The sequence below is a fragment of the Lepisosteus platostomus genome, chromosome 3 (assembly GCF_059453375.1).
Source record: "Lepisosteus platostomus isolate fLepPlt1 chromosome 3, fLepPlt1.hap1, whole genome shotgun sequence".
NCBI lineage: Eukaryota > Metazoa > Chordata > Actinopteri > Semionotiformes > Lepisosteidae > Lepisosteus > Lepisosteus platostomus.
In genome coordinates, this window is record NC_142613.1 from 79,534,109 (window position 1) to 79,558,726 (window position 24,618).

General features: G+C 42.8%; 1 protein-coding gene across 2 annotated transcripts in view; it reads left to right on the forward strand.

The window, feature by feature from the left end:
- The window catches only part of man1a1 (mannosidase, alpha, class 1A, member 1), a 196,373-nt gene that overhangs the window by 87,184 nt on the left and 84,571 nt on the right, over positions 1-24,618 (forward strand). For both annotated transcript variants that reach the window (XM_088627015.1, XM_088627017.1), the window contains one exon: positions 14,613-14,693. In XM_088627015.1, coding sequence (XP_088483141.1) covers positions 14,613-14,693 — 81 coding nt within the window. The remainder of the gene's footprint in view (positions 1-14,612; positions 14,694-24,618) is intronic.

Here is a 24,618-nt window from a genome sequence, read left to right on the forward strand (position 1 = left end):
TCATCAGCCCGGTTGGGCTGTGTCTCCGGAGGCCGTCTTGGACTTCGGGTTCTTCCTCTGCTGGTGGCTAGCCTGTACGGCTCGCTCTTCTCCTTCAGCTCACAGGTTAGGTTCATGACACAGGTTTTCCAGCTCTGCACTGAGGAGCTTCTGAGGATGGGCTTGAAGAGAAGCACTTCCCACTCTGGAGGGTTGAACGGGGCCCAGGGCCGTCTTTCAGTTGCTCCTGCAGGCTCTGTACCTGGCTGGACCTCGGTGACTGGGTTCCTGGAGCCCGAGGGGGGCCTGCAGACTCCTGCCGTCTCGCTCTTGAAACACTCGGTGGCTCTTTCAAGTGGGCTTCTTCAGTTTGTTCGTACTTCCAGGGGCAGGATGACGTGCATGGTCAGGATTTGTAGGCTGTGACCCTCCACAGCTGCCTTTCAGGGCCCTCCACGCTGCTGTGAGTGGAATCAACACACCAGTTCACACCGTCCCCAAGGGCCTGGGGCCGAGGTCCAGTTAGAGCCACTGGCCCAGCCTGGCCCAGGCTAGGAGGTGGGTCCTTTTCTTCAGAAGCATCCCAGAGTCTTCGAGGGGGCTCAGGTGCTCCACTGCTAATTTTTCAGCATAATGGGAGCTGGTACAAAACTGAAGCCTTTGCCGAGAAGAGATGTCTCATCAACAAAATCGGGATTGGCGGCGGTAGTGGGTGCGTTGGTAGTGTTTGTTTCTTCTGTAAAAGATGATAGGTTCTTGTCATTAACTACAATGAGGCACTGGTAGGGTTTGGAGTTGAAGGTTCTGATGAGGTTAATATCCAGGTGGGGCTGCACATTGGTGGTGGTGGAGGGGAGTCGCCATTACCTGTAAGGCGCTTTGAGTGGAGGGTCCAGAAAAGCTCTGCATTAGAGTAAGGAATTGTTATTGTTAGCAATAAAAGGAAGATAGTTCAGGTGGGTAGCCGCATCAGCATGCGTAGGCTGCAAAGGAACAAGTCATAGGTTTATTCCACGCTGAAATAACCTGAAGAAGGCTCCACGGCTGCAAAGTTGCGTTTTCTCTCTTCTCTATTCAGCATGGAATAAACCTGTTTATTCTCACTGGTGTCAAAGGGTGTCATTGTCAGACAACTACACAGTCACTGGCTTGAGCTTTGGCACCATTTTTAAATTAGTTTTAAATGAACTCAACAGAACATAGTCTTTCACTTCGTACGGTGCATAGGAGTTTATTAAACTTAGAAGATCCAATTTAAGATTTTTGCTTACATTTCTGAAGGGTCTTCAATAACTGTGTCTGCAGTTATTTGTTTTTGCAAGTTTGTGTATCTTGTTCCCTGAATGTTGGTCTCGAAGTCTGCCGTTTTATTTATCTTTGTGTGAGTTGTTTTGACCACAAGGATTCTTACATACAGGAAGTACCATCGCAGTGGTAATGTGAAAAAAGTAATCTAGGCCAAACGCAATGTGTTATTTGTGTCTTTCTTTTCTTTTTTCACACCTTACACAAGGTCTTCACCTGCACTAAGCACCTTGAATTCTTCTGATTCCTGTTTCTCAAGGTTTCAGTGATGAATGTGAAGAACACTTTGGCCTTCATGCAATAACAATGCCAAATGAAGTACTTCCTAACTGATCTTGATGAGATGCACTCCTCAGTTTGATGAGTGGGAACTGCTGTATCAGTTGTTTTGGTACAGATTCTCATTTTCTTTGCGTGGCACACAAATTGAATGTAAATACTCAGGTAATGGATCCTGCAGCTTTACTCTAAGGTCAAATACATTTTCTACTCACATCACCTCAGTGTTTTTTCAGCTTTAAAGCTAGAAGAGAACATCAAAAGGTGAAGTAAAGTATCTGATAGAGGAAAACAGTAAACTTTAAAATGACAGAAGTGATATGGGTGAAGTATTAAAGACTATCCCTCAGGCTAAACAAAAACAAAAGTTCTATATTTAAGAAATTAGCAAGGAAGAGGCAGAAGTGTTGCAGGTATTAGAAGCATTTAAGGTAAAATAAATAACCCTGGCCTAATGGTATTTTGTTAAATTTGCTTGAGTAAAAAGGTGTAATTCATAGGCTGTTAACAAAACACATACTCATTTAGGATAGGTGTAAAACCTATTGACTGGTAAAATGCTAATGTTAAAAAATGTGCCCATGTATTTAAAAAAAGGTAATCAGACTGAAGTACGTGTAGACCCAGAAATTTTACTTCAATTACAAGTAAGGTTATGGAAACAAGTACAACTCATGCCATTGCAGTATTTTAATTCTTAATTAGTCATTTAATTATGACAACTTGCACTCTTAAGTATGTAGATGTATGTAGCAGTGTATATGGCTACTGGCACTGATTCACGCATAACAGTTCATCACACACTTTACTCAGCAGTGAGTGATGTGACAACAAATTCAAGCAATCATCAGGAGCGTGGAAAGTGTCAGATAGATTTGCTTTGTTTGTAGGACCAAAAAACTACTGAAACCAGTAATTGAGGGCAGTAACACAATTAAGCTCCAGCAGCCTACAGTATATAAAACCTTAAGCAAAACAAGAAGAGGCAGTGGCACAAAGATAACAATTTCTCCACTCCAGTGTTATATCTTCCTGTCAGATTAGTTTACCTGATCTTTTTTTCATGAATTGACATTGCAGTGTGAAAATCTGTCCATATGAAGAAATACTTAGTTTACTGTTTCTGCAGAATTGGTAACAAGTATTGCTGATCTTTTTCTGTTAAGTTGGGAAATACTTTTTCAGACGCATTCAAACACATTCGTATTCACATGCTGTTTTCTTTTGCATAGTGCTTGTACTTATCCGCTTTGGAATTGGGATTCATTATCAAAGGAATAAATTCATCATCTGGAGTAGAATCTCACAGAAGGGCATCCACAACCAAACTGCACACTTGTTTTAGGTTGAATTACCTGAGTGCCTTGAGATTTTGTGAGCTGGTTGAATTAAATGTGTGCATTTATGATTTGGAATACAAACTGCCAGACATTTTGATTGGTTGTTTAATTTGTTGAGAAATGCACATATCTTAGACTGGTCAGCGTTTTTCCAAGGGAATATTAACGCACACCAATGCCTCTGTGAAATCATGCATAACAGCATGCTACCATTTCCAAACTTTCTTTACCATAACTTTTTTTACAGACACCTCCCGTTCACCAATGTCAATATCATTTTTGTGATATTAAGTGTCACTTTGTTTACTTTTGAGTTTAGATGCTGTTATAAATTAGTTTTTTATGCTTTTCTTTATCAGTTTATTGCACCAATAGACACATCATGTTTACTTCTGGATTGTGTCATTAATCACATTTCAATTGCTCGTTACCTATTTATTACTGGTATGAAAGTGCCTGAAGGTCACATGGTTAAGAAAAACACCAGGCCCTTATTGTAACTAGAGGATCATCAATATGCCAGTGGGATGCAAGGACATTTTAAAAAATGCTTTGAATAAGTAAAAACAGTAATAATCAACAGAGCACATTATTTATATGGTTATTTAGAGTTGTAGAAGGGTTTTCATATAGTTTCTTTTATAAAAATGAATTAAATGACATTTAAATTTAATGAAATTAAATGAATTCTAAAATTGCAGAAGTGAGCGTTGAAAGAAGTGTGTGCATCCATCCTTATTGGATAGAAAATGAAGTACAGACAGCCACTGAAGGCTCAGATTGGGGTGATGTAATCTGTGGAGTACCTCAGGGATCAGCATTGGGACCACTGCTCTTGTTAATTTATCTGAGATACAGATTTAAACATTGTTATACAAAGACAGGATTAGCCGAATACATGGGTTTCACAGAACTGGATGTGTTAAATTACAGGTTCTGGTGTCCTTCGTGAACCCATTGCAGCATGGCCCTCTTGATGCATCTGTTAAAAATCTGCTTGTGTTCTTTTACCTCTCATTTTAGGTGCGGCAGTGTATTAGTTATCCTAGGATGGGACCAAATTACACGGTCAAAACATCTCTTGTCTGCTAGGAAGAAAAATGCTTCTCGCACCATAATATGCAGCAATGCCTGTGTAATTTCACCAACAGTCCCTTTAAGCCTCTCCATCGGCTACCCGGGACTACCTGCTTCTGTGTTACACACCCACTGGCGTACACACTTTCTCCCTTTCAGACAGTTCCCCAGACCTTGTGGGTTATACAGTGACGACACAAACTTCCAAGTCCAAGCCCTTAAAATGCACTCTTTTTTTATCTCTGCTGACCTCAGCCAAGCTAAAAACCCTGAGAACATCATTCGCGTGGCGACCGAGACCCAGAAGCTTACTCCACTAGTGCTTCCCCCCAACCCTGATCCCCTTTCTCTTCCCAGGATCTTCAGAGAAAGCTAAGCCCCCCACAGCCGCCGTCCATACTAAACACCTCCTGCTACACAAGAAGCTTTTGCGTCATCTGCTTGGGCTATTTCTAAATCACCCTGAGAACATCATGCGTACGCAGTAATCTATTTATCACACCTCTTGCAGTGTTTCAGATGCCATTTACATATCAGAGACAGGAGGCCGATTGGCCAGCTGTTTCAGGGAGCATGTCAGACCAGTGAGCAACGAAGAGCTCACCAGACTGATAGTTCTGCATTTGATCTCTCCTGGCCATGATTCCCTGACCTTTTTCATCTACATCCTTCTACGAGGATTTCAGGAATCTTCTCCAGAAGAACATCAGAAGCCAGATTTTATCTTTAAACTTGGAGCACACCTTCCCCCCTCTCGCGGTTTTAGACGCATTTCTTTTCTTAAACTCCTTTCTTTTACAGATTTCTGGTTTTCACTACCCCAACTCTGAATTCATTTGGACACTTTCTCACCTGCCCCGTCCTTTGTCCTTCTGGGTGTTATACCCTCTGCGACTGTCCTTTCTCACATTTACACCTAAAAAAAGTCTCAACACCTGAAATGTTATGTTTCCTCAACTTCTGAGTGTGGCATTAACCCTCAGTTGTACCTTTGCAGTATAATATATTTGCTGGGGCAGCTTCTGTGCTAAACAACTACAGAGAACAAAGCATTACAGTTTTTAGTCCTAGATTATTAAAAGCCTTGTTTTTCTTCATTAGCTATAGAAACCGTGCCTCTGAGTATGGTGGGATTCCTCACATGATAAGATACCATGTTGGTTTTCTTCAAATATGAGTTTCTGATTGATTGATTCCAAGAGCCCATTGCCATTATCTCTATTTTAGATGCTCTGTGGAAAGTAAGCATGGAAAAATGGTAGGAGTAATCATTTGAAAGCCATGTGATGCAAAGCATTCCTTTTCATTGTCTAATTTACATACATAGCGCTGAATATACATGTTACATAAGTTCTTGCTTTATTTAGCAATAATATTTTATTACTGTTTATTCAGTACAGTAATTGTAACCTGCAACTTCTGAATTGGCTGTATTACATCTCCAAAAATGTACTTTGAGTTGTTTTTTCTGTGTTCTGAATTGCTGTAATATTTCTTCTTTCGGAGTATAACTGCTTCAAGATCATCACTTCTGAATTATGTCTTCTGCATTGTAGATAACAAAGCTTCTGCTTAATGGTGTACTAATTCATTTATCTCCGTATCTTATACATAAACCTCTGCCACCCTTTTCACTTTTATCAGCAAGGGGTTTGATTAGGTTATTGAGTCCATTTGTGTAAGAGATTAAAATTTCACACTCATACTCACCTTTAAAATACAATTTAGAAAAAACATTATTGATTTGTGTAGTGTGGCATTAAAATTGAAGCATTTATTTAATGTTAGGTAGGATATAAGTCTGAAACTCTCTTTGTAGCTTTAGCATTTGTACTGCTTTTTATGATACCACATTTCCCTAACTTTATGTAAATATATATGTAGGTCTTAAGCCTTTTAAAAAATGTACGATTTAATGTTTCTACTGTTGCTCGCTTTTCAAGGGTTACAAATAGATACAAGGTAGAATTTTGAGTAGAAGGTGGATGCTGTAATTTGTTGATGTGAGCACCAAATACAAAATTTACTATTACTGTTATAAGACGTAGTGAACCAGCAATTATTACTACATTTAACAATACTGTATTGTAGCGTTAATCACTGAAAACATACTGAGACAAGTTTTTTGTTGTTAAATTATTAGGACAGCTTTTATTTTTTATATAGAAGAGATTTAATTTCAGTGTAATAATGTGGTTATAAATCTGTGATTTTTTTTGTCTTGCACCTATTTATGTATGAACTGGGACTTTTTTCTATGCACATCTGATTCTATCAGCTGTAAGGTTGGCCTGCAGGGTTTTTTTAGGAGTCATTATAAAAATAACCGACATATTTACATTGTTCTCCAGGTTCATTTAGATCCTAGATGAAATAGGAACAAAAAACATGTTATAACACATTAAGTTATGGATTGTATTATGTGTCTTGATTAAAATAAATTCTTAAAGTGTTACACTGTAAATATAATAGCGTTGCACAATACAAAGTAATATTTGTCATGACATACGAGGGTCACATTTATTCACATATTTTAAGTACTCCTATAAATAACATCCAGAAAAAAAAGCTTACTATAACATTCTGCTTCGTGAAAAAAAGTGGAAGCCTCCAAAGCTATATTGTCCTCTGATGGTCTCCCTTTTCCCCTGGGACTAAAAGTATACACAGAGAAGACAGATAGCAGTATGCATCATCAGCGCTCTGAAGACTGCAAGCAGATGGTCATTTACCTCCGCTAGGAGGGTTGAGGGATGACTGTAAAAGAATCCACAACAAGCTGTTTTCCACTTTCCCCTTTGAGAAATTAAACTGTTCTGGAATAGTGGCACTAGTTTATGAAAATCTCTCACACAAACGTGTAGCTTCAGGATACAAATTTTCCAAAAAAATAATTTGACATTGTCGACAGGGCTCATGTAAAAATAAACTCTCATGCCCACTGTAAAATATGGCAGGAGGTCTGTTATGGTTTGGGGTTGTTTTTGCATCTAAGAGTCCTGGAACTGTTGTTAATTTAGAGAGACAATGCACTCCAGCAAGACAAGCACCAAGACATTATGGCCAAGAAGTTCAAGCTTGATTGAAAACGGATATTCCAGCATGAAAATGATCCAAAGCAAAAATCCAAATCAGCACATTTTCCTGAACTTAAAATGTCTATGACAAATATGACTTCACTCTGTGCTCTATTCAGATTGCAGTATTACATTAGTCAATCTGCACATCTTTGTTGTCTAATGTTTTCTGTTCCTATTTGGTCTGGGAATATGAAGGAATCTGCAGGGCACTGTATATACAGTATGATTTACAGCTTAATGTTGATACCCCATTCGTCCATAAACACGGAAAACTTGCCCTGCAATATGTCCTGGCCGTGAAAAATAGAGCTTGAGTACAATGAGGCCATTACATCAAGAGTCAGAGGGGCCCAGAGTTATTTTGTTTTTTAATTTAAGATGACAGAGATGACTTATAGTGCTGACAGGGTGGATTTTGTGGCACATAAAGGGCCAAGAGAAGCCTCTAGCCTTGTCCGTCGCAAGGTGCAGCTTGACCTTTGCCCTGGAGTGAAAGAGGAGTCTCAGGAAGAGACTGCCGTGGTGGGAGGGGTTACATGCTCTTCTCAAGTCTCGCGGCTTTCAGGAGGGTGCTTGTTCTTCAAACAAAGCTGTGTAAACCTGTTAAAAACTCAAGATGAATAAATCTGAATTTTAATGAGTTTAAAAGAAACTGAAAATGAACTAGGCAATGTTTGTTCACCTGAAGAAGGCTCCACGGCCGAAACGTTGTTTTTTTTCTCTTCTTTTTTTTTCAGCATGGAATAAACCTATTACTTGTTCCTTTGCAGCCTACGCATGCTGACGCAGCTACCCACCTGAATGTTTGTCCATTATTAATACCAACCTTCTTGATGGCTCTACATATTTTAAATAAACTTTTAAAAATTCAGGACGGAGGAGAATTCTGTCAGATGTGCTGAGCAAGTGTTGCTTTCAGCAAGCCTGCAGGGTGATGTCCTCCAGCACCAGGGGGCAAGAGTCTGTTTGTTAGACTCCTCGTGCAGTTGACCATACGCTGCCTCTTGCACACGAGAACATGCAAAGGGTTTCAAACAAGAGGAGGCTGTTCATCCTATCAGGCCTGTTGAGCTGCTTGTCGCGGATTGTTCAGCTGTTTCTTGAAAGAAGCCAGGGGTTTGGCTTCTGCAGCATGGCTGGACAGCTTGTTCCACGCCCCTCTGTGTAAGAAAGGTGCTTCTCGTTTCCAGACTCAGTTGCACTCTCTCAGAGTTTCCCTGTCGGTTCTGGAGAGGCGTATCGGACTAACTTTGCCTGTGACTTTGAGGGCTGGAATCAGGTCCTCTCTTAAGTCAATCTGTTCAAGGCTGAGAAGGTTACGTTCTTGTGTCCTTCCGGTGCAGAGACCCGACATACACTTGTTTTCTCTTGTCGGGACTGATTCTGAGCAGCAATATCTTTCTGTATTTCTGCATACAGTATTCTTAATGGGGCACTGCACAATTTTAACCTTCATGTTTTTCAATGCTTTTTTACTATCCTTCCATTTAGATTGAATTTTTATTGCTTCCCTACAATGTGTAGAAAATTAACATGATTTGTCAACATAAACACCAAAGTCCTGTTCATGCTGTACATGGCTGCTGCAGTACATGCTCAGTGTGTCCAATCTCATATTTACACGTTCTTCTACCTGCTCTTGTCTAGATGAACCGCCTTCTGCCAAGTATTTGTCCCGTATTGAATGTTGCTCAAGACTGTTTTGAATTTCCCTGGGAGATTCTGCAGAATTTGCTAATCCTCTTGCGTTAGTGTCCTTGACAAATCTGACTTGTTTACTGACTGTACCAGAATTAAAAATGAGATTTGAAGAGATTTATTGGCTTGACTGATGATTCACGGAAGGATCTGTCTTTGAATTCACTTCAGGCAAATTCGATCTCCACCCTATATTTCCTTACCATCACCCCCTTTATAGTCGCTCAGTAAACATTAAGACATCATGCGCTTGAAAGGTGATACACATAGGGACTGGAACAATAAACCACTGCGATGAAAACAGGCTTGAATAGTAACTGATTTTCGGTGCTCACAGTGTTGGGACTGCAGCAGCGCTGTGCTGTCACCAGTTTGTCACTTGGGGGCTGAGAGATGTAAAACGGCCGCGTTCAGGCCGGCAGCTCGCATGTGCGGCAGATCGAGGGGGCTGTGTGAGGGGGCTGTGTGAGGGGGCCGCGTCCTCGGACACCGAGGGGGCTGTGTGAGGGGGCCGCGTCCTCGGACACCCAGGGGGCTGTGTGAGGGGGCCGTGTCCTCGGACACCCAGGGGGCCGTGTGAGGGGGCCGTGTCCTCGGACACCCAGGTGGCCGTGTGAGGGGGCTGTGTGAGGGGGCCGCGTCCTCGGACACCGAAGGGGCTGTGTGAGGGGGCTGTGTGAGGGGGCCGTGTCCTCGGACACCCAGGGGGCCGTGTGAGGGGGCCGTGTCCTCGGACACCGAGGGGGCGGTGTGAGGGGGCCGTGTCCTCGGACACCCAGGGGGCGGTGTGTGGGGGCTGTGTGAGGGGGCCGCGTCCTCGGACACCCAGGGGGCTGTGTGAGGGGGCTGTTTGAGGGGGCCGTGTCCTCGGACACCGAGGGGGCTGTGTGAGGGGGCTGTGTGAGGGGGCCGTGTCCTCGGACACCGAGGGGGCGGTGTGAGGGGGCCGTGTCCTCGGACACCGAGGGGGCGGTGTGAGGGGGCTGTGTGAGGGGGCCGTGTCCTCGGACACCCAGGGGGCTGTTTGAGGGGGCCGTGTCCTCGGACACCCAGGGGGCTGTGTGAGGGGGCTGTGTGAGGGGGCCGTGTCCTCGGACACCCAGGGGGCTGTGTGAGGGGGCCGTGTCCTCGGACACCGAGGGGGCGGTGTGAGGGGGCTGTGTGAGGGGGCCGTGTCCTCGGACACCCAGGGGGCTGTGTGAGGGGGCTGTGTGAGGGGGCCGTGTCCTCGGACACCCAGGGGGCGGTGTGAGGGGGCTGTGTGAGGGGGCCGTGTCCTCGGACACCCAGGGGGCTGTGTGAGGGGGCCGTGTCCTCGGACACCCAGGGGGCTGTGTGAGGGGGCTGTGTGAGGGGGCCGTGTCCTCGGACACCCAGGGGGCTGTGTGAGGGGGCCGTGTCCTCGGACACCCAGGGGGCTGTGTGAGGGGGCCGTGTCCTCGGACACCCAGGGGGCTGTGTGAGGGGGCCGTGTCCTCGGACACCCAGGGGGCTGTGTGAGGGGGCCGTGTCCTCGGACACCCAGGGGGCTGTGTGAGGGGGCCGTGTCCTCAGACACCGAGGGGCTGCCGATAGAAGAGGGCATTGGTCAGAAGTCACTATAAAACATGTACAGCGCATCAATGTCCTTGCGAGGTGTGTAAATGACCACTGTATTATATTGTAGTGTAATTCGTTTTGTAAATGTTGCATGAACACTGATACGATACTGTGCTAAATTATTTGAGTCTTCTCAAGGATTCTTATCCTTTATATATATATCTCAATTAGGTAATTGTTTGCTACAGTATTACTCAATGGTCTATTAACATTAGGCCTACAGAGTGTTTGATTCAAAAGCGTAAATACTGTTGATGAGGTACTCATTGTGTTCCAATTTATGCACAGATCAGCATGGGGACGATCTCTCAGTTTGCAGAGCCTGTGGGAATAAGCTCTGTTGAAAACTAACACTTCATGTTTTCATCTCGTCTTCATTCTGAGCACAGATAATTTGATATGGGAGGTTTTGCAACACGGGGCCTTGCTGTAATGTGTGGGAAGCAATCTCTTCCTTTTCAAAAAAGCACTTCAATGCAAAGCAAATTATTTCCAGTAATGTCCCAGTGACGTTTTAGCATTAGAGGGATCTGTTTCATGTGTTGAAAAAAAGGCAGAGAAACTTTATACCAAGACATTGGAGAGAGAAAAAAAATATTTTATTTTACAATCTCAGAAAATTTAGCCTCCCCTCCCCGAACTGAGAACTGAAATGAAGCAAACTAAATCAAGATCAGCTTAGCAAAAAACAGCTAATTGAGATCCACTAGTTGGCAGATTGCTGAGCTATATTATACGTCTGTATTATAGAACTATGTCTAGATTGTCACTCAGTCACAAAAGTAATTGTTTTTGTTGACAAGTTGTCACGTGGTCACCCAAGTCTGTAATTTAATTAAACAAAATGCCCTTTAATTTGTAAAAGACTTGCAGTATTTGTTATTCAATAATATCCATGTCTATATATGATTCCCTGACAAGACTGTATGTTTGCTGTATGTTTGTGTGTGAATCTTTCAGCTCTGTCAGTCATTGGTGCTGCCGTGTTAAGTGTCATTCAGAATGACACGTAGAATGTTTAACAAGTGTTAAATAAGTGAACTTATCCCTATAAGAGGGCAGTAGGTTCAGAGAAAATGGAGGCACTTGTCTGAACTACATCCACATGAATAAGGAAGGAATAAGGACAGACATTTGGTCAGCAGACAATTTTTCACTGGTTTGGTGTCATCTTCAAAATCCTCATGCTCACCTGTAAGGTTTTGCACCTCAGTACCTGTATGATTGCTATCTGCACCTGAAGAAGGCTCCACGGCCGAAATGTTGTCTCTTCTCTTGTCAGCAGGAATAAACCTTTACTTGTTCCTTTGCAGCCTGTGCATGCTGCCACAGCTCCCTGCTTGACTATTGTCCTCCCCCCCTCCTCGCAATCTGTGTCTGTCTGATTCTAGTCTCCAAGCCGGCCTGCATACAGGAGGTGACAGTGATTCTCCTGCTGCTCCCCAGAGCTTGGGAAATCTCTCCCCTAGGATATCAGAATGTCACCTTACCTGAGTGTATTCTAATCTGAACTCAACACTACCTTTTTTAGAAGGGCTTTTATTTAGCTGGTCCCGTGTTTCCTACTGTGTTCTACACCCTATCTACTGTCTCCTCTCCATTATATCCCTGAGGATATCCGAGAGTCAGCGTGCCTGAGCACTTTCAAATCCAGATTTGAAACCTTCCTTACCTAATCCATTTTGTGTCTGCCTCTCGCGTCTTCTTCTGTATTCTAAACCTTTGTTTTTAATTGTTAAACTCGTTAACTCTTCTCCTTGCTACTTTTTTTCTTACTGTCAAGCACTTTGATAAATTATATTTAAAGTTGCTGTGTAAAATTGTCATTATTATTATTGTTGTTAACATTATTATTATTTAAAAACCAGCGATCATAGGCTTCCAGCTGTATTGGTCTGATTTTGTCAGATAGAGGGCAGATCCACTGTGTGCAAACCAGACTTCATCGGAGAGAGCTGAAGCCGGTAAGCAGCCTAGCTGCCTGTTTCGTGATAGAGAGGGCTTGAAGAAGTCAGCTCGAGCTCAATGCTGAGCTGGGCTGTTTTGTTTATGTGCCCCTACTTTTTTGCAGAACCTGTTAAAGCAAACCCTGCTCCCCAGTGTGTCTCCTCCTGCCAGAGTAAACTCATACTTAACTGGGTAACAGTAACGTTCTGCTTCTGAAGAAGAGATTATCTCTCAGGGATAGTAGAATAAGAGGAAAGGAACAGCATTCAAACCAAAGCTTGTGCAAGGTGTTCATCACAGAAATTATTTCTAGTCAAGGGATTTTTTGGAATCCTGCAGATCTTGATTATAAGAAGAAAGATGAAGCTGTCAAGACGCATATTATGAAATATTTTGCTATACTACAACACTGCTGCTCAGAGTAACCCAGCCTCGCCCACTCCCCTTGCATACCACAGTTCCTCTTTCTGGTTTTCTACCAGTAACGGCCTGGTTGTAATGTGTAGTTTGATGGACGCAGGATAGAATACCACTGAAAATCAGTGACGGAGCTGTGTTGCAAAAGGCAGCGTTTTCAATGATGTGTTTACTGACACCTTAGGAAGATGATCTTCAGACTCCTAAATACTGGTTAAGTGTGGTACATTCTGACTCTTTCAAGTTCTGTTTCATTTGCCAGTGGTACAACAAGGGTGCACAGGTGAGATAAAACTCTCCAGGGGGGCCACCCATTTTAATGACTGCTGCTGAGTGCTGTGGGTCACCATTAATGGTAGTTTTCATGCAGCTTGTTGTTTTAACATCTCATTGCACAAGACTTTTGCTTGGAGTATTTAAAGATGTGTGCTCTTTTGTTGCTGTAATAACAGCCTCTACCATAATCCCTTAATTTTTCAAAATGACAGTGTGTGTCCCCACGCAGTTCGGCCCCTCCAGACACTCTGCTTCTGTCATGGATCAGTGTGTACTGCCCAGCTGCTACACCTTAACCCCGGTGGGATAAGCCGGGGAAACATGTCATCAGTCTGAGAGTGCTGATCGGGCAGGAGCTCTGCACAGGGGAGCTGATGACCTGTGCGGGACTTAGGCTTAGATGACCTTGCTTGCGACCTTCGAACTACCGTGTCAGAAACTGGTTCCCAGATAATGTGTGCTGTGACATCAGTTTCTTGTACATTTTGCGTTTCTACATTTCTTCGTACATTTGGTTGCTATAAATTTTACTCCTTTTGTTTTGGTGTATTGTGAACATTAAAATCAACTGCAGAGGCAACAATTACCGTAAAATCATAAGAATAAATAAAAATGACTGACGGGTTCCCAGGATTAAATTGGTTTCAATGCAGGTTTATTTCTAGCTCTCTGGGAATAAGTGTTTGCTTACCAAGTAAAAAGAAATGCAAACTGTTATGTATCTTATTCGCATATTACTACCTGTTCTTACAGCATAATAAATGTAGAGATGCAAATTTACATATAAACATTTGGTAATGTATAAAAGAGTACATTAATTTGTGGCTTTTGCTGCTTCTTTGAGGGTATAATTAGTTATAGAAGACCCTATCATTTTAAGTTGGTGGCCTTTTTTAACTGCTTTATGCTCAGGTTGTTTGGCAAAGTTGTGAAGAATGAGAGAAACTGGTACGTTTAAAAAAATTAAACCGTGATGGTTTTCTTCAGTACACAAAGAAAATTAAATTGTCAGTGCTCCTTTATTGTACTCTTAAAAAAAGAGTTTAGTGTTTAAGCAAATTTTATTCAAATGAAATTTTAAACAAATTCCATATGAATAAGATGATTTACTGTGCTCGTCTGGTGGCAGGGGAACATTTTCATTTAGTCATTTTGAAATGTATTCAGAATCTGCTTGGGCAAAAACCTAGTCTTGGGAGTCTTGTGAATTTCTTTATTGGCGGATAAAGGAAAACATGACATATAGCTTTACCATTCCACGGCAGGTTTCTGATCGAAATGTTGGTAGTTTACGGGAATTTCCTTGACTGGAAATGTCCTTTAATACTGGTAAAAATATGCGTCATTGCTGGAAAATAATTTTACATAACCAACAGTTTTTTAAATAAAGCTAATTTCTAAGTATATTATTACTTTTAGTTAATATAACTACCTTTTCTGTCCTTACAGATGTTTATATATTCAAAACTGAACCTAAACATCAACAGTGTAAAGTACTTTTTCACATTTCAGGTGCTTCGTTGTATGGTTACTGCAGTTGACTTTCTCTCTGGAGTACTTTCCTGTAAGCACACAATAAATCAACTTTGTGTTTTTGTCTTTGTGTCTCCCTCAGAATGCTGAAGTCTCTGTCTTCGAAGTGAACATCCGGTTTGTTGGTGGACTGCTGTCAGCCTATTATCTCTCGGGCAAAGAGGTATGTACACGGTCATGGCTCACACTGAGACATTCGCATGTTTAGACCGTGCATGTATGTACTGTAAACACCGGAGCCACCAGGACATTGCTCAAACAACACAGTTAAAGCACAGCACCAGCCTTGGCCTCCAGAGCGGATGTGTAGTGCATGTCAGCCAGGGCTGCCTCCATGCTCCACGTCACAGCGCCCCCTGTGGCCTCCGGGGTGCTTGCAGCCATGTGCCTCCCCAGTCGTCGGCACTGCACCTGCAGGACAGACCTGTGTTTCCTGCGCCACTTTAACAAATGGCTGTTTTCAAGGTGGCTGGGTCAGAGATGTCTGCCCCCTTCTCCATTCATTTCCCCGTGTGCGTCGTAGGGGTTGCAGGCTGCGATGCACGATTGGTGATTCCGAACCGGGCAGGTACAACAAAAATAATCAGTTGTTAAATCATCTGTTAATCCAATCCGGGTTTTCCAGATAACTAATGGGAAACAAGTATGATACCTACCAGGTTTGCAGTTTGTTGGCTATCCGGTTCCTGAAGAATCGTGTCGGCCTGAGCAGGCGATGTCCCGTCATCAGCAGAAGAAGTGCTGCTGCAGTGTGGGGTGGACATTGAAGTCAGGCAGCTAGCATGTGTTCTATAGGAGCTCTGTTTTGTTGTATTATAATTCTGTTGTCAAGAGAGAGATACCTGCCAAGTTCAGAGTTCATTTGCTTAACACATTTTTGAAGAGGAGATAACAAAGCAGATAGTTATGGAGCTCATTTTCCTAAGTAGGTGAAGACCTACTATGAGGACACAAAGTATCACTGCAACTTTTGAGGTGCAGTTCTGAAGCACATCTGGGCGAGATGAAACTTGGCAGGTTTTAAGTTGATTGGTGCTCAGGTGGCCATTGTAATTCAAGCAGGAGCCCCATGTCGTCCTGTTGACTGCATGGTCGCGGCAGGTCTGGAGCTTGTTATCCCAACGGTGCCTATAAGGGAGTAGTTTGCATGAGAATCTTTGCTGCACCAGTCAATTCATGACCCACTAAGCACAACAAGCTGGGATGTGAACATGTGCTGTTTTTGTGATTAAATGGATTGTGAGAGTAGGATATGAGCCGCAATCTAGGCGCACACAGGAGCCAGTGTGTCAGAGGTCTCGTGTGTCAGCCATCTTGATTTACTACGTAGCCCCACCACCCCCCTTCACACTGTTGGTGCTAGAATGACACCAGTCCTCGTCACATCCCGGTCATTTGAAAATAGCAGCAGCAGAGTAAAAAGTGATGTGTTTTCCTCTTTCTGCCAACCTGTGCAAGTTAGATACCTCAGATATGTGTTTTTAAGGTGAGTGTAGAGTTTTGTATTGGAATGAGCATGTCTTTGTGAGAAATGGCTGTATGAAAGCTGGAATTCGGGGACAGGACAAGCATAGCTTCCTGCTTCCTTCATGGAAGAGAGCCTCGTCTTTCCCAGGTCCAGTCGTGATGGTTAGGTCCAGCTGAGTATGTGATGATGCGCTGCCTCCTCAGCAGATGAATGAATGGTTTCAGACCCCAGTACTGGCAGCCTAGCCCCCTACCTGCAGCCCGTGCCACAGACTCCAGTACTGGCAGCCAAGCCCCCTCGCTGCAGCCCGTGCCACAGACTCCAGTACTGGCGGCCTAGCCCCCTACCTGCAGCCCGTGCCAAAGCACACAGACAAGAAGACAAAAGTCATTCTTCAGTTGTTGAGTCGCAGGAGGATAGAGAGCTGAGAGTGACTGGATTGGACACAGTGGTGCCAGGCTTTACAACATTCTCTATGGGTTTAGGAATTGGATTATGCATGCTGGTGGAGTCGGTGTCAAAGTCTTAGACGTTCCCATTCCAGTGCTTAATAAACATGACACTGGCATGAAATGTGTATGTACAGTGTGTGGGATGAACTTGCCGTATGCGTTACTGAGTAATTAAAATTTTTGCAATGCAAAATTTAAAAGCTTCGCAAGTGCAGATTGGAAATACAATGTCTGCAGTTTATTTTTTTGGCAGTTTTGAGTGTGAAATGGCCCTTAAGGGGGAATAAAACTGCAATAATATGAGGGAGCTTTGTAAATCCCTGAGGAGATTAACCTCTTCTACCTGCCAATTTTGTGATTTCTCTAGTGTTCATAGTTCTTATTTAGTTTTATAAAACTATCTCGGTAGTACTGGAGGTTATTTTCAGCCATGGTAGGTTTGCTCCGTCATCCCTATATTTTTCGTAAACCTAATAGGTTTTTTAATTTACTGCTCTAACGACTTGCCTTGAAGATAAGCCCCTGGAATGGATTACCCAGCCTTTGGCTTTTTGGATAGGCGCCCTTTTTCCGAAGGCAGTTATGAATAAAACAGAAATTGTAGTGTAAAATTAATCTGAATGATTCAGTTTTCAGTATTGTTTTTAAATAATTGATTATCTTAAATTTTTTTCAGTTTTGTTCAATTAAACCTTTCAGTTTGTGAACCTGGAAAATAAATTGGAAAAGTATTTTGATTGAGAGTCAGACTTTGTTTTAAAAGTTTTCTGAAATCTGTGCCCTTCTCTGTGCTCTTATTTACTTAGCAGTTTCATGACCAGGCTGATGTATATTCTGACAAGAACAATAGAGATGGAAAAAGTTCATGCTGGGAGAATCTCAGGGTGTTGTGGATTAGTATGATGACAAAGAAGAAAAATCTCCAGAAGGAAAAGAATATTTTTAGGGGAAAAAAAACTTGCAGTTTGACTTATCAGTTCATATTCTGTATTTTATTCATTCTGACAAGCCTGATTTCAATTATTCACATGGCCATTATTAGAGCACCTAAAGCCCAAGAAAGTCAAGTGTCCCCACATCTCTGATAGTGAAGAAAACTTTGAAACATTTGCCATTCTCTAGTTCAGTTGAAAGCATTCTATAATAACACTTATTTAATAAAGCTTTGGAACTGGAAATTAATTCTTAAATGAAAAGGTTGTAATTTGCAAAATGCAGTTGCATTAGCAGAACTTCAAGAATTAAGAACTACATTCTTATGTAGTTTAAGACATGATTGTTAACATGTAATTACAGAGATAAATCACTTTTGGAAACAAACCCACTAGGACTTGTAATGCACTAGACAAGCCCACTTGGGGACAAGGACGTTTTGAAATACCTTTTAATCGCTAATGGTGAGTGGGGTCTTTTCTGTAGCCGTGTAATAAATGAATAAATGTTTGTGTTGTAATGGGAAATATTCCTGAAATTAGCAGCAAGAAATGGGGCTTTGGTAAACTCATGCTCACCCTGTTTTTTTTTATACCCAGTACATTTATACTGTAACACATACGGCCACCATTGCCGGTTGTGAGAGCCGGTTGTGAGAGCCGGTTTACCAGCGCGGTGACGTCAAGGCCCTTCCCTGTGAATAGCAGGGACCGCAGCCGTCGGGCTGAGTGGATATTTCCCTTTGGCTCAACTGGGTGGGTCCCTGTTGAGTGACTTCGGAGGCCCAGGTCGAGTCCCCCGACGGTGGGGGGCCGACTTGAGGTGGCAGAGGCGAGGGCGCATACTCACGTGAACCCGAGAGCGCTACAATACCATTCTAATCACACAAATACATTTACATGCCATTATGTGTCTGTCGGGACTCACAAGAACATCATTATTAAGGAATCTTGTTTGTAAAGATATTATTCAGGGTTCTTACACAACTCTCCTTTGAGACGTGTTTAATAAAAAATGGAAAGTTATTGAAGTTTCTTCTACCCACTTGCTCAAGGGTTATACTGAGATTATATGAAACCATATATCATTTTGATAGCTGCAGTTATCAAACATTTGTAATTATTGCAGTGGAATCATCATTAGTTCAACTGTCTACTTCAAATTTTATTTAGGTTCTGAGATGGGAGTCCCTTACCTAATACTTTTTTTCCGGTTATTGAAAGGAGCAGTATAAGTGAATCCAAGCCAATTTAAAAGAAATTGCTCTTTTGACTACATCTTTTAGGTTTTGCCAGTAGATCAATAGTTTGGGATTAAAATTATGGATTTAATGAGCGATTTAAAGTGTATTTTGAAAGACAGTTTTCTTAACATGATAATTGTTTTTAATTTATAATATATTATTACTTATATTGTTCAACTTAGTGTCTGTCCAAATGAGACAATACAGATATCCAAAGAACATTCTGACTTTAAAATATCAGCTTTGTGGGACTATTTAAACATAGTTCTTTAAAAAATGTGTTAAATACAATGGGTTCATGTTATTAACCCTTCAGTTTCACCTTCGCCTTAAATACATTATAGTTCATTCTTTATTGTTTGCAAGTTGAATATGTTCCTGGGTCTCAGATTTTCTAAGTCTGGATTCAGTTCCCAGTGAGCAGGTAAACCTCAGAGTCGAATTAAAGAGTCTTCAGAAACATGGTAATGAAGAGGGATCTCTGCAGTGATATAGGGCTCTCTTCAAGATATCTGTCCTTCCATTAACTCCTGTTGCTAAGAAGAGAATTTCCTCTCCTCCCTTTTTTTCCCTGGAGTTTTGCAGTTGCGGGTGTTAGCTGTAAAGAATAACGTGTTTCTGTGGGCCTGTACTTAACCGAGCTCTTCCCGAGCAGAGGCTACTCACACAGCCTCAGCAACAGGGATTTCTCAATAACTATTTTTCACCATCTACAAATCCAAAAATGACATGTTTAAATGATACATTTTGAAGTCCAAATGTCGCTGTTCTTTAATTTGGTGTTTGCAATATCTTAATTTGTGACCCGAGTCAAGATTCTAATGCACGTACAGGAGCTCTACACTAGAGTTTTCTTTTTTCTGGAAAATAATACTCGCATTACAGTTGGATGAGGCTTCCTGCTTGTGTGTTATTTCACATCTGAGTTCTTCTGAGGGCTCAGTTTTAGGGATTATCTGGCCCATTGGCAAGCGTAGGTACTGCAAGACCAGACACGGAAAGCAGCGAGATTGTATGAGTAGAGCAGCACTTCGTACCAGCGACCGGTATCGGCATCACACAGCAAGGGACTATTCCACCAGTCTTTACCAGGGTACAATCCCTGTGTTCTTTCCTGTTTTGATACAGACGTCTTAAACTGCTTCAGGTCTTTTTTTCCCATATCTTTGGTCTTGTTTTAACCTGATGGATACCCCTTTGTGTGACTGTCCTGCTCTCTCTGTGCTTCTGTATTTTTTGCACTTGAATTGGTGTAAAGAAGAAGTGGCAGTCTTCAAACACTTTCATTTTCACTATATAAGATGTGAATTGATGTGTGCTTCAGAGCTCTGGAGTGTGAAGCCAGGGAATAAGCTGATACCACTGGGAGTGTAAGAAAAGGGCTTAGCTTTTACTGCATGCGGTAAGAGAGACAATAACGTGTGACATGTGACGGGGAGGTAACTTTTTAAAGCACCGAGCTGTGCGATTCTTATCTGCAGGCCCCAGTATAGGCTTGAAAACCTCTTTGGCTGGCATTCAAAGCAGTCTCGGCCTTTTGATGAAATTTTTATCACCGTGTTACACTGATGTACAGCATGGACCGAATTTTAATCAAGCAGAGCTGAATAAATCCAAATGAAGAGTTTCTCCAACACTTGTTCATTAATTGGAAATTCAAATGAATTATACAAAAGCAAATACGCTCAGCATTATTTATGACCAGCTGAGTTAAATCTGGGATTGCCAAATGAAACAAATGTGATTGCTCCTAACTGGAAGTGTTCTCACGTGGAGAAACCCTCTAGGTCCAGGTCACCTCCACGGTTTACAGTAGATTCATGGGTGTTTTATTGCCTAAGAGAGTGTTTAATTAAACAGCTGTGGTTGTGCCTATATTTATGGTTCAGGATGTTTTTAATAATAAAAAGCATTTCACAAATGAGGTTAAAAGATCTCATTAGAATATTGTGTGGAACTGATTGCCGTGTTACAAAAATGATATTGGCTTTCTCGAGTCATTTGAGAGAGGAGTGGCCATGTGTGTTCTTAGGGCTGAAGAAACGTCCTTCTCTGACAGGCTAAAGGAGCTGAATCTTTTTGGCCCTCAGCAGAGAAAACTAAGTCACCTAAGTCCTGTTTTCGAAGTCCTTTAAAGACACTGTGCAACTCAGAATCACAGGTGACACAAACTGAAGCAAAGAAAAAGTGCATTATAAAAAGTGCGGCCCCACCTGGATGATGTGACAGCAGCCATAGTGCGCCAGAACGCTCACCACACACCAGCTCTCAGTGGGGAGGAGAACAGAGTAATGAAGCCAATTCATAGATGGGGATTATTAGGAGGCCATGATTGGTAAGGGCCAATGGGAAATTTGGCCAGGAAGTCGGGGTTACACCCCTACTCTTTTCGAGAAACACCCTGGGATTTTTAATGACCACAGAGAGTCAGGACCTCGGTTTTACGTCTCATCCGAAGGACGGCCCCTGTTTACAGTATAGTGTGCCCGTCACTATACTGGGGCATTAGGACCCACATGGACCGCAAGGTGAGCGCCCCCTGCTGGTCCCACTAACACCTCTTCCAGCAGCGACCTTAGTTTTTCCCAGGAGGTCTCCCATCCAGGTACTGACCAGGCTCACACCTGCTGAGCTTCAGTGGGTTGCCAGTTGTGAGTTGCAGAGTGATATGGCTGCTGACTATTGCTTGCAGAATTATGTTTAGAAATTTACTCAAAAAATGGTTAGAAGCATTGGGAACATTTATTTCATAAACAAATTAATCCAAATTCCAATGTTCCTGTGTGAAAAAGTTAATACCCCCTCAATCAGTTCAATTAATGGTTTAACGAGGACCAGGTGTATATACTTTATTAAACAATCAGGGCTGGTTCAGGCCAGCTCTGCTGTATGTAAAACTCGCAAACTTTGGCTCTTATAATCACAGTGAAGTTCTCACCACACAGAGTCTTGAGGCACATCATGCCTCAAAGATATTCCTGAAGACCTCTGAAAAAGTCATCGATGCCTATCAGTCTAGAAAATGTAACAAAATGGTTTCTAACACTCTGATCTATCTGGCCATTGTCACCAGAGAGAGCTCGAGTGCTTAGCTGGAGTGTTAGTAAAAGAGTCTTGCCCATTTAAACAATTTAATTTACTTATGTGTGGAACAAATATCAGGTTAGAACAATGATCCTTGCTTGCTGAAATGTGTTAAATGAATCTAACAGCCAGCATTATGAGAAGCAGTAGCTGAACATAAAAAGAATCCACATGGGAAAAGTTATTTCAAATGTAATGATCCTTTGTGTTTCAGACGGTTAGGTGAGCCTCTTGTGTAGAGCTACATTTCACGTGAACCAAAATGCCAAAGAAAATTAATCAAAACTGCGGCATGCTCTGATTTCAAATGATGTTATGAAACCTCTCATTAAACCCTGTCATTAAACAGTAGATACCAATCCTCCGTAAAATAGCTCAGTTTTCCTCTCCTAGCGACTCGTGGAACAAACTCATTCCAAAGCTTTATCCTTAATAAGTAAATCTACTTAGGATGCACATTTCATTCTTTTGCAAGGGGCCGTAGAAGGACAAAATAGATTGTGTAATCACTGCCTGTCCCTCGCAGTGGAGGATGACTGTCATCCGTGAATCTGAAGGAGACAGACAAGGTCAGCTGGAGGGCTGCTCCCTCCCTGGCAGGTGAGCAGGTCAGCTCTCGGGAGACATCTATACCCTGGTCACAGTGAGCTCTCGTTGACTCCTTTGACTCCCTTGTCTCCCAGAAGCCGCTATTGGTAAATATGGAATGGGAAAAAAACAACTCAAAGACACATCCTGGAATGTTTATGATCTTAAAATTGTAAGAAGTTCAAACCTTATAAGAATTTTAACATTCTTTTAGATATTTCAGTTTACCAATTATGTTTTACCCACCCAATTTAGATCCGCCTGCTGTGTAATTTTCCCCGTCTCGACTCGCGGCCGTGAGCCCCAATCCCACTTGCAGGGGAGGGTGAGGGGGTGGAGGCACTCCTCTGCCCCGCCCACTGTTAAGCCCCTTCCCTTCTAGCACATCACCAGCAGCCCCAAAGGCTCGCCCAATCGCAGAGAGCCAATCCCCGTATGGAGGAGGGGCTTGTCCCTCACCCACAGTCCCACAGGCTCGCCCAATCACAGAGAGCCAATCCCCATGTGAAGGAGGGGCTTGTCCCTCACCCACAGTCCCACAGGCCTGCAGGATCGCCCAATCACAGAGAGCCAATCACCCTTTGTGGAGGAGGGGCTTGTCCCTCAGCAACAGCCCCACAGGCTCGCCCAAATCACAGAGAGCCAATCCCCATGTGGAGGAGGGGCTTGTCCCTCACTCACAGCCCCACAGGCCTGCAGGCTCGCCCAATTACAAACCAGGGGCTCTGGCTGGCCAGGAGAGCGCCACCACTTGGAAAATCCCAATCAGAGCCCACGGTGGCATGACCCGGGCTCGAACCCACACACAGAGCTCGCCCTGCTGTCAAGAGAGAGTGCCCTTCAAGTTCCTATTAATTGTGCAATTTCTGATGTGAAATATGTGAAAGATTTGAGCCTTCATGAAGAAAAACTTGAAATGTTGTGAAAGTACTGCAGTATTGTTAATACAGAGTCAAGGGAAGACAGTGGTGAATATGTACTTTGTCATTCATTTTGTTAAATCTTCACAGTTTTTATGTTAATAAAATTCTGGTGCATGTTTGTGGAGATCTCAGAGTTAATATTATTGTAGCAGTTTTTTACTTTGTGTAAACAAGCATTCAGTACGGTTCCTTTTATGTGAATCTGCTACAAGCTAACGAGCTAGCAGTAGCTCCCAGCAGTATTCAGAAGGCTAGCATTCTGAAACAGCACAGAAAATGCTCACCTCTTTATGATCAATGTGCTCAATGAGGTTTGATCAGTATTGTAACGGACACGGACTGGAATCCGTGTCAGATCTTGTAGAAGACCCTATGCGATGCGGTAAGAGCTGGAGAAAACAGGAGGCGTGGTAAAAAGGAACACACAGGGGTTTAATAGTGCACAAAATAATAGTGACAGTCCGTGAGACAGTGTACGGGGAAGACAAAACGGCATCCAAATCCAAACGGGTCCAAGGGCAGGTCAAAGCACGGTCCGAAAGTCCATCAACTAGAAATCCATCCTGGGAGGCGACAAAGTTAAAATCCCCGGGAGGGAGGAGCACACGGACAAACGACACATGGAGGTCCAAGGGTGACGGGGCGAGATCCTCCAGACCCCGGGCTCAGGAAGCCCGTGAGGTGTCGGGGATGAGACCTATGCCCTCAGGAGACGGACGTAGGGTTTCCTGGTGCTAGGCGGGCCTCGCGACATCTTTACCCTAATGATGAGCCCCGAGGACTGGAGGAGCTGGTCTTTAAATAATAACACTAAAAGGGTACACCTGGAGAACTAAATCACACGAACAATAATGAGAGCAGTGGAGCGCCCTCTAGGGAGGGATGTCGGGCGTGACAGGTATCAAGATGACAGGTGAGATGAACATGGTCAAAGGTCAGACTTGAGTAAGCTGTTTAAGTACAAGAAGTAGTTTCTTACATAGCAAATTCCATTATTTACTTAATGCCAGTAGATGCCATAGAGGAGTTTTGAATGGCTCGAAAGGACTTGATAATTATTTTGACAGTGACAGATTTTATTTAATAAAATCTTTTTCATCCTCTTGTAAAAAAAAACTTGCTGATGTTCTACAGCCACTGTTGTACTACTACTGACATCTCTGATCACTTTGGCCTGTTAGTTCTATCATAAATCTTAATTTGCACTGTTCTGTTTTAATTATTAACATTCTGAAGTAAGAAGAGTCATCTGAAAATGTTCAGTTCAGCCCAAGTTATACTTTGTAAAGTGTGATTAGCCAGGTTTATTTGCTTGAAGTCAGTCACATGGTCTGGGCTGAATTGACTCATCCCAGAGCAGGCCAGACACACAGCAGCACACCATGTAAAGGAAGCCA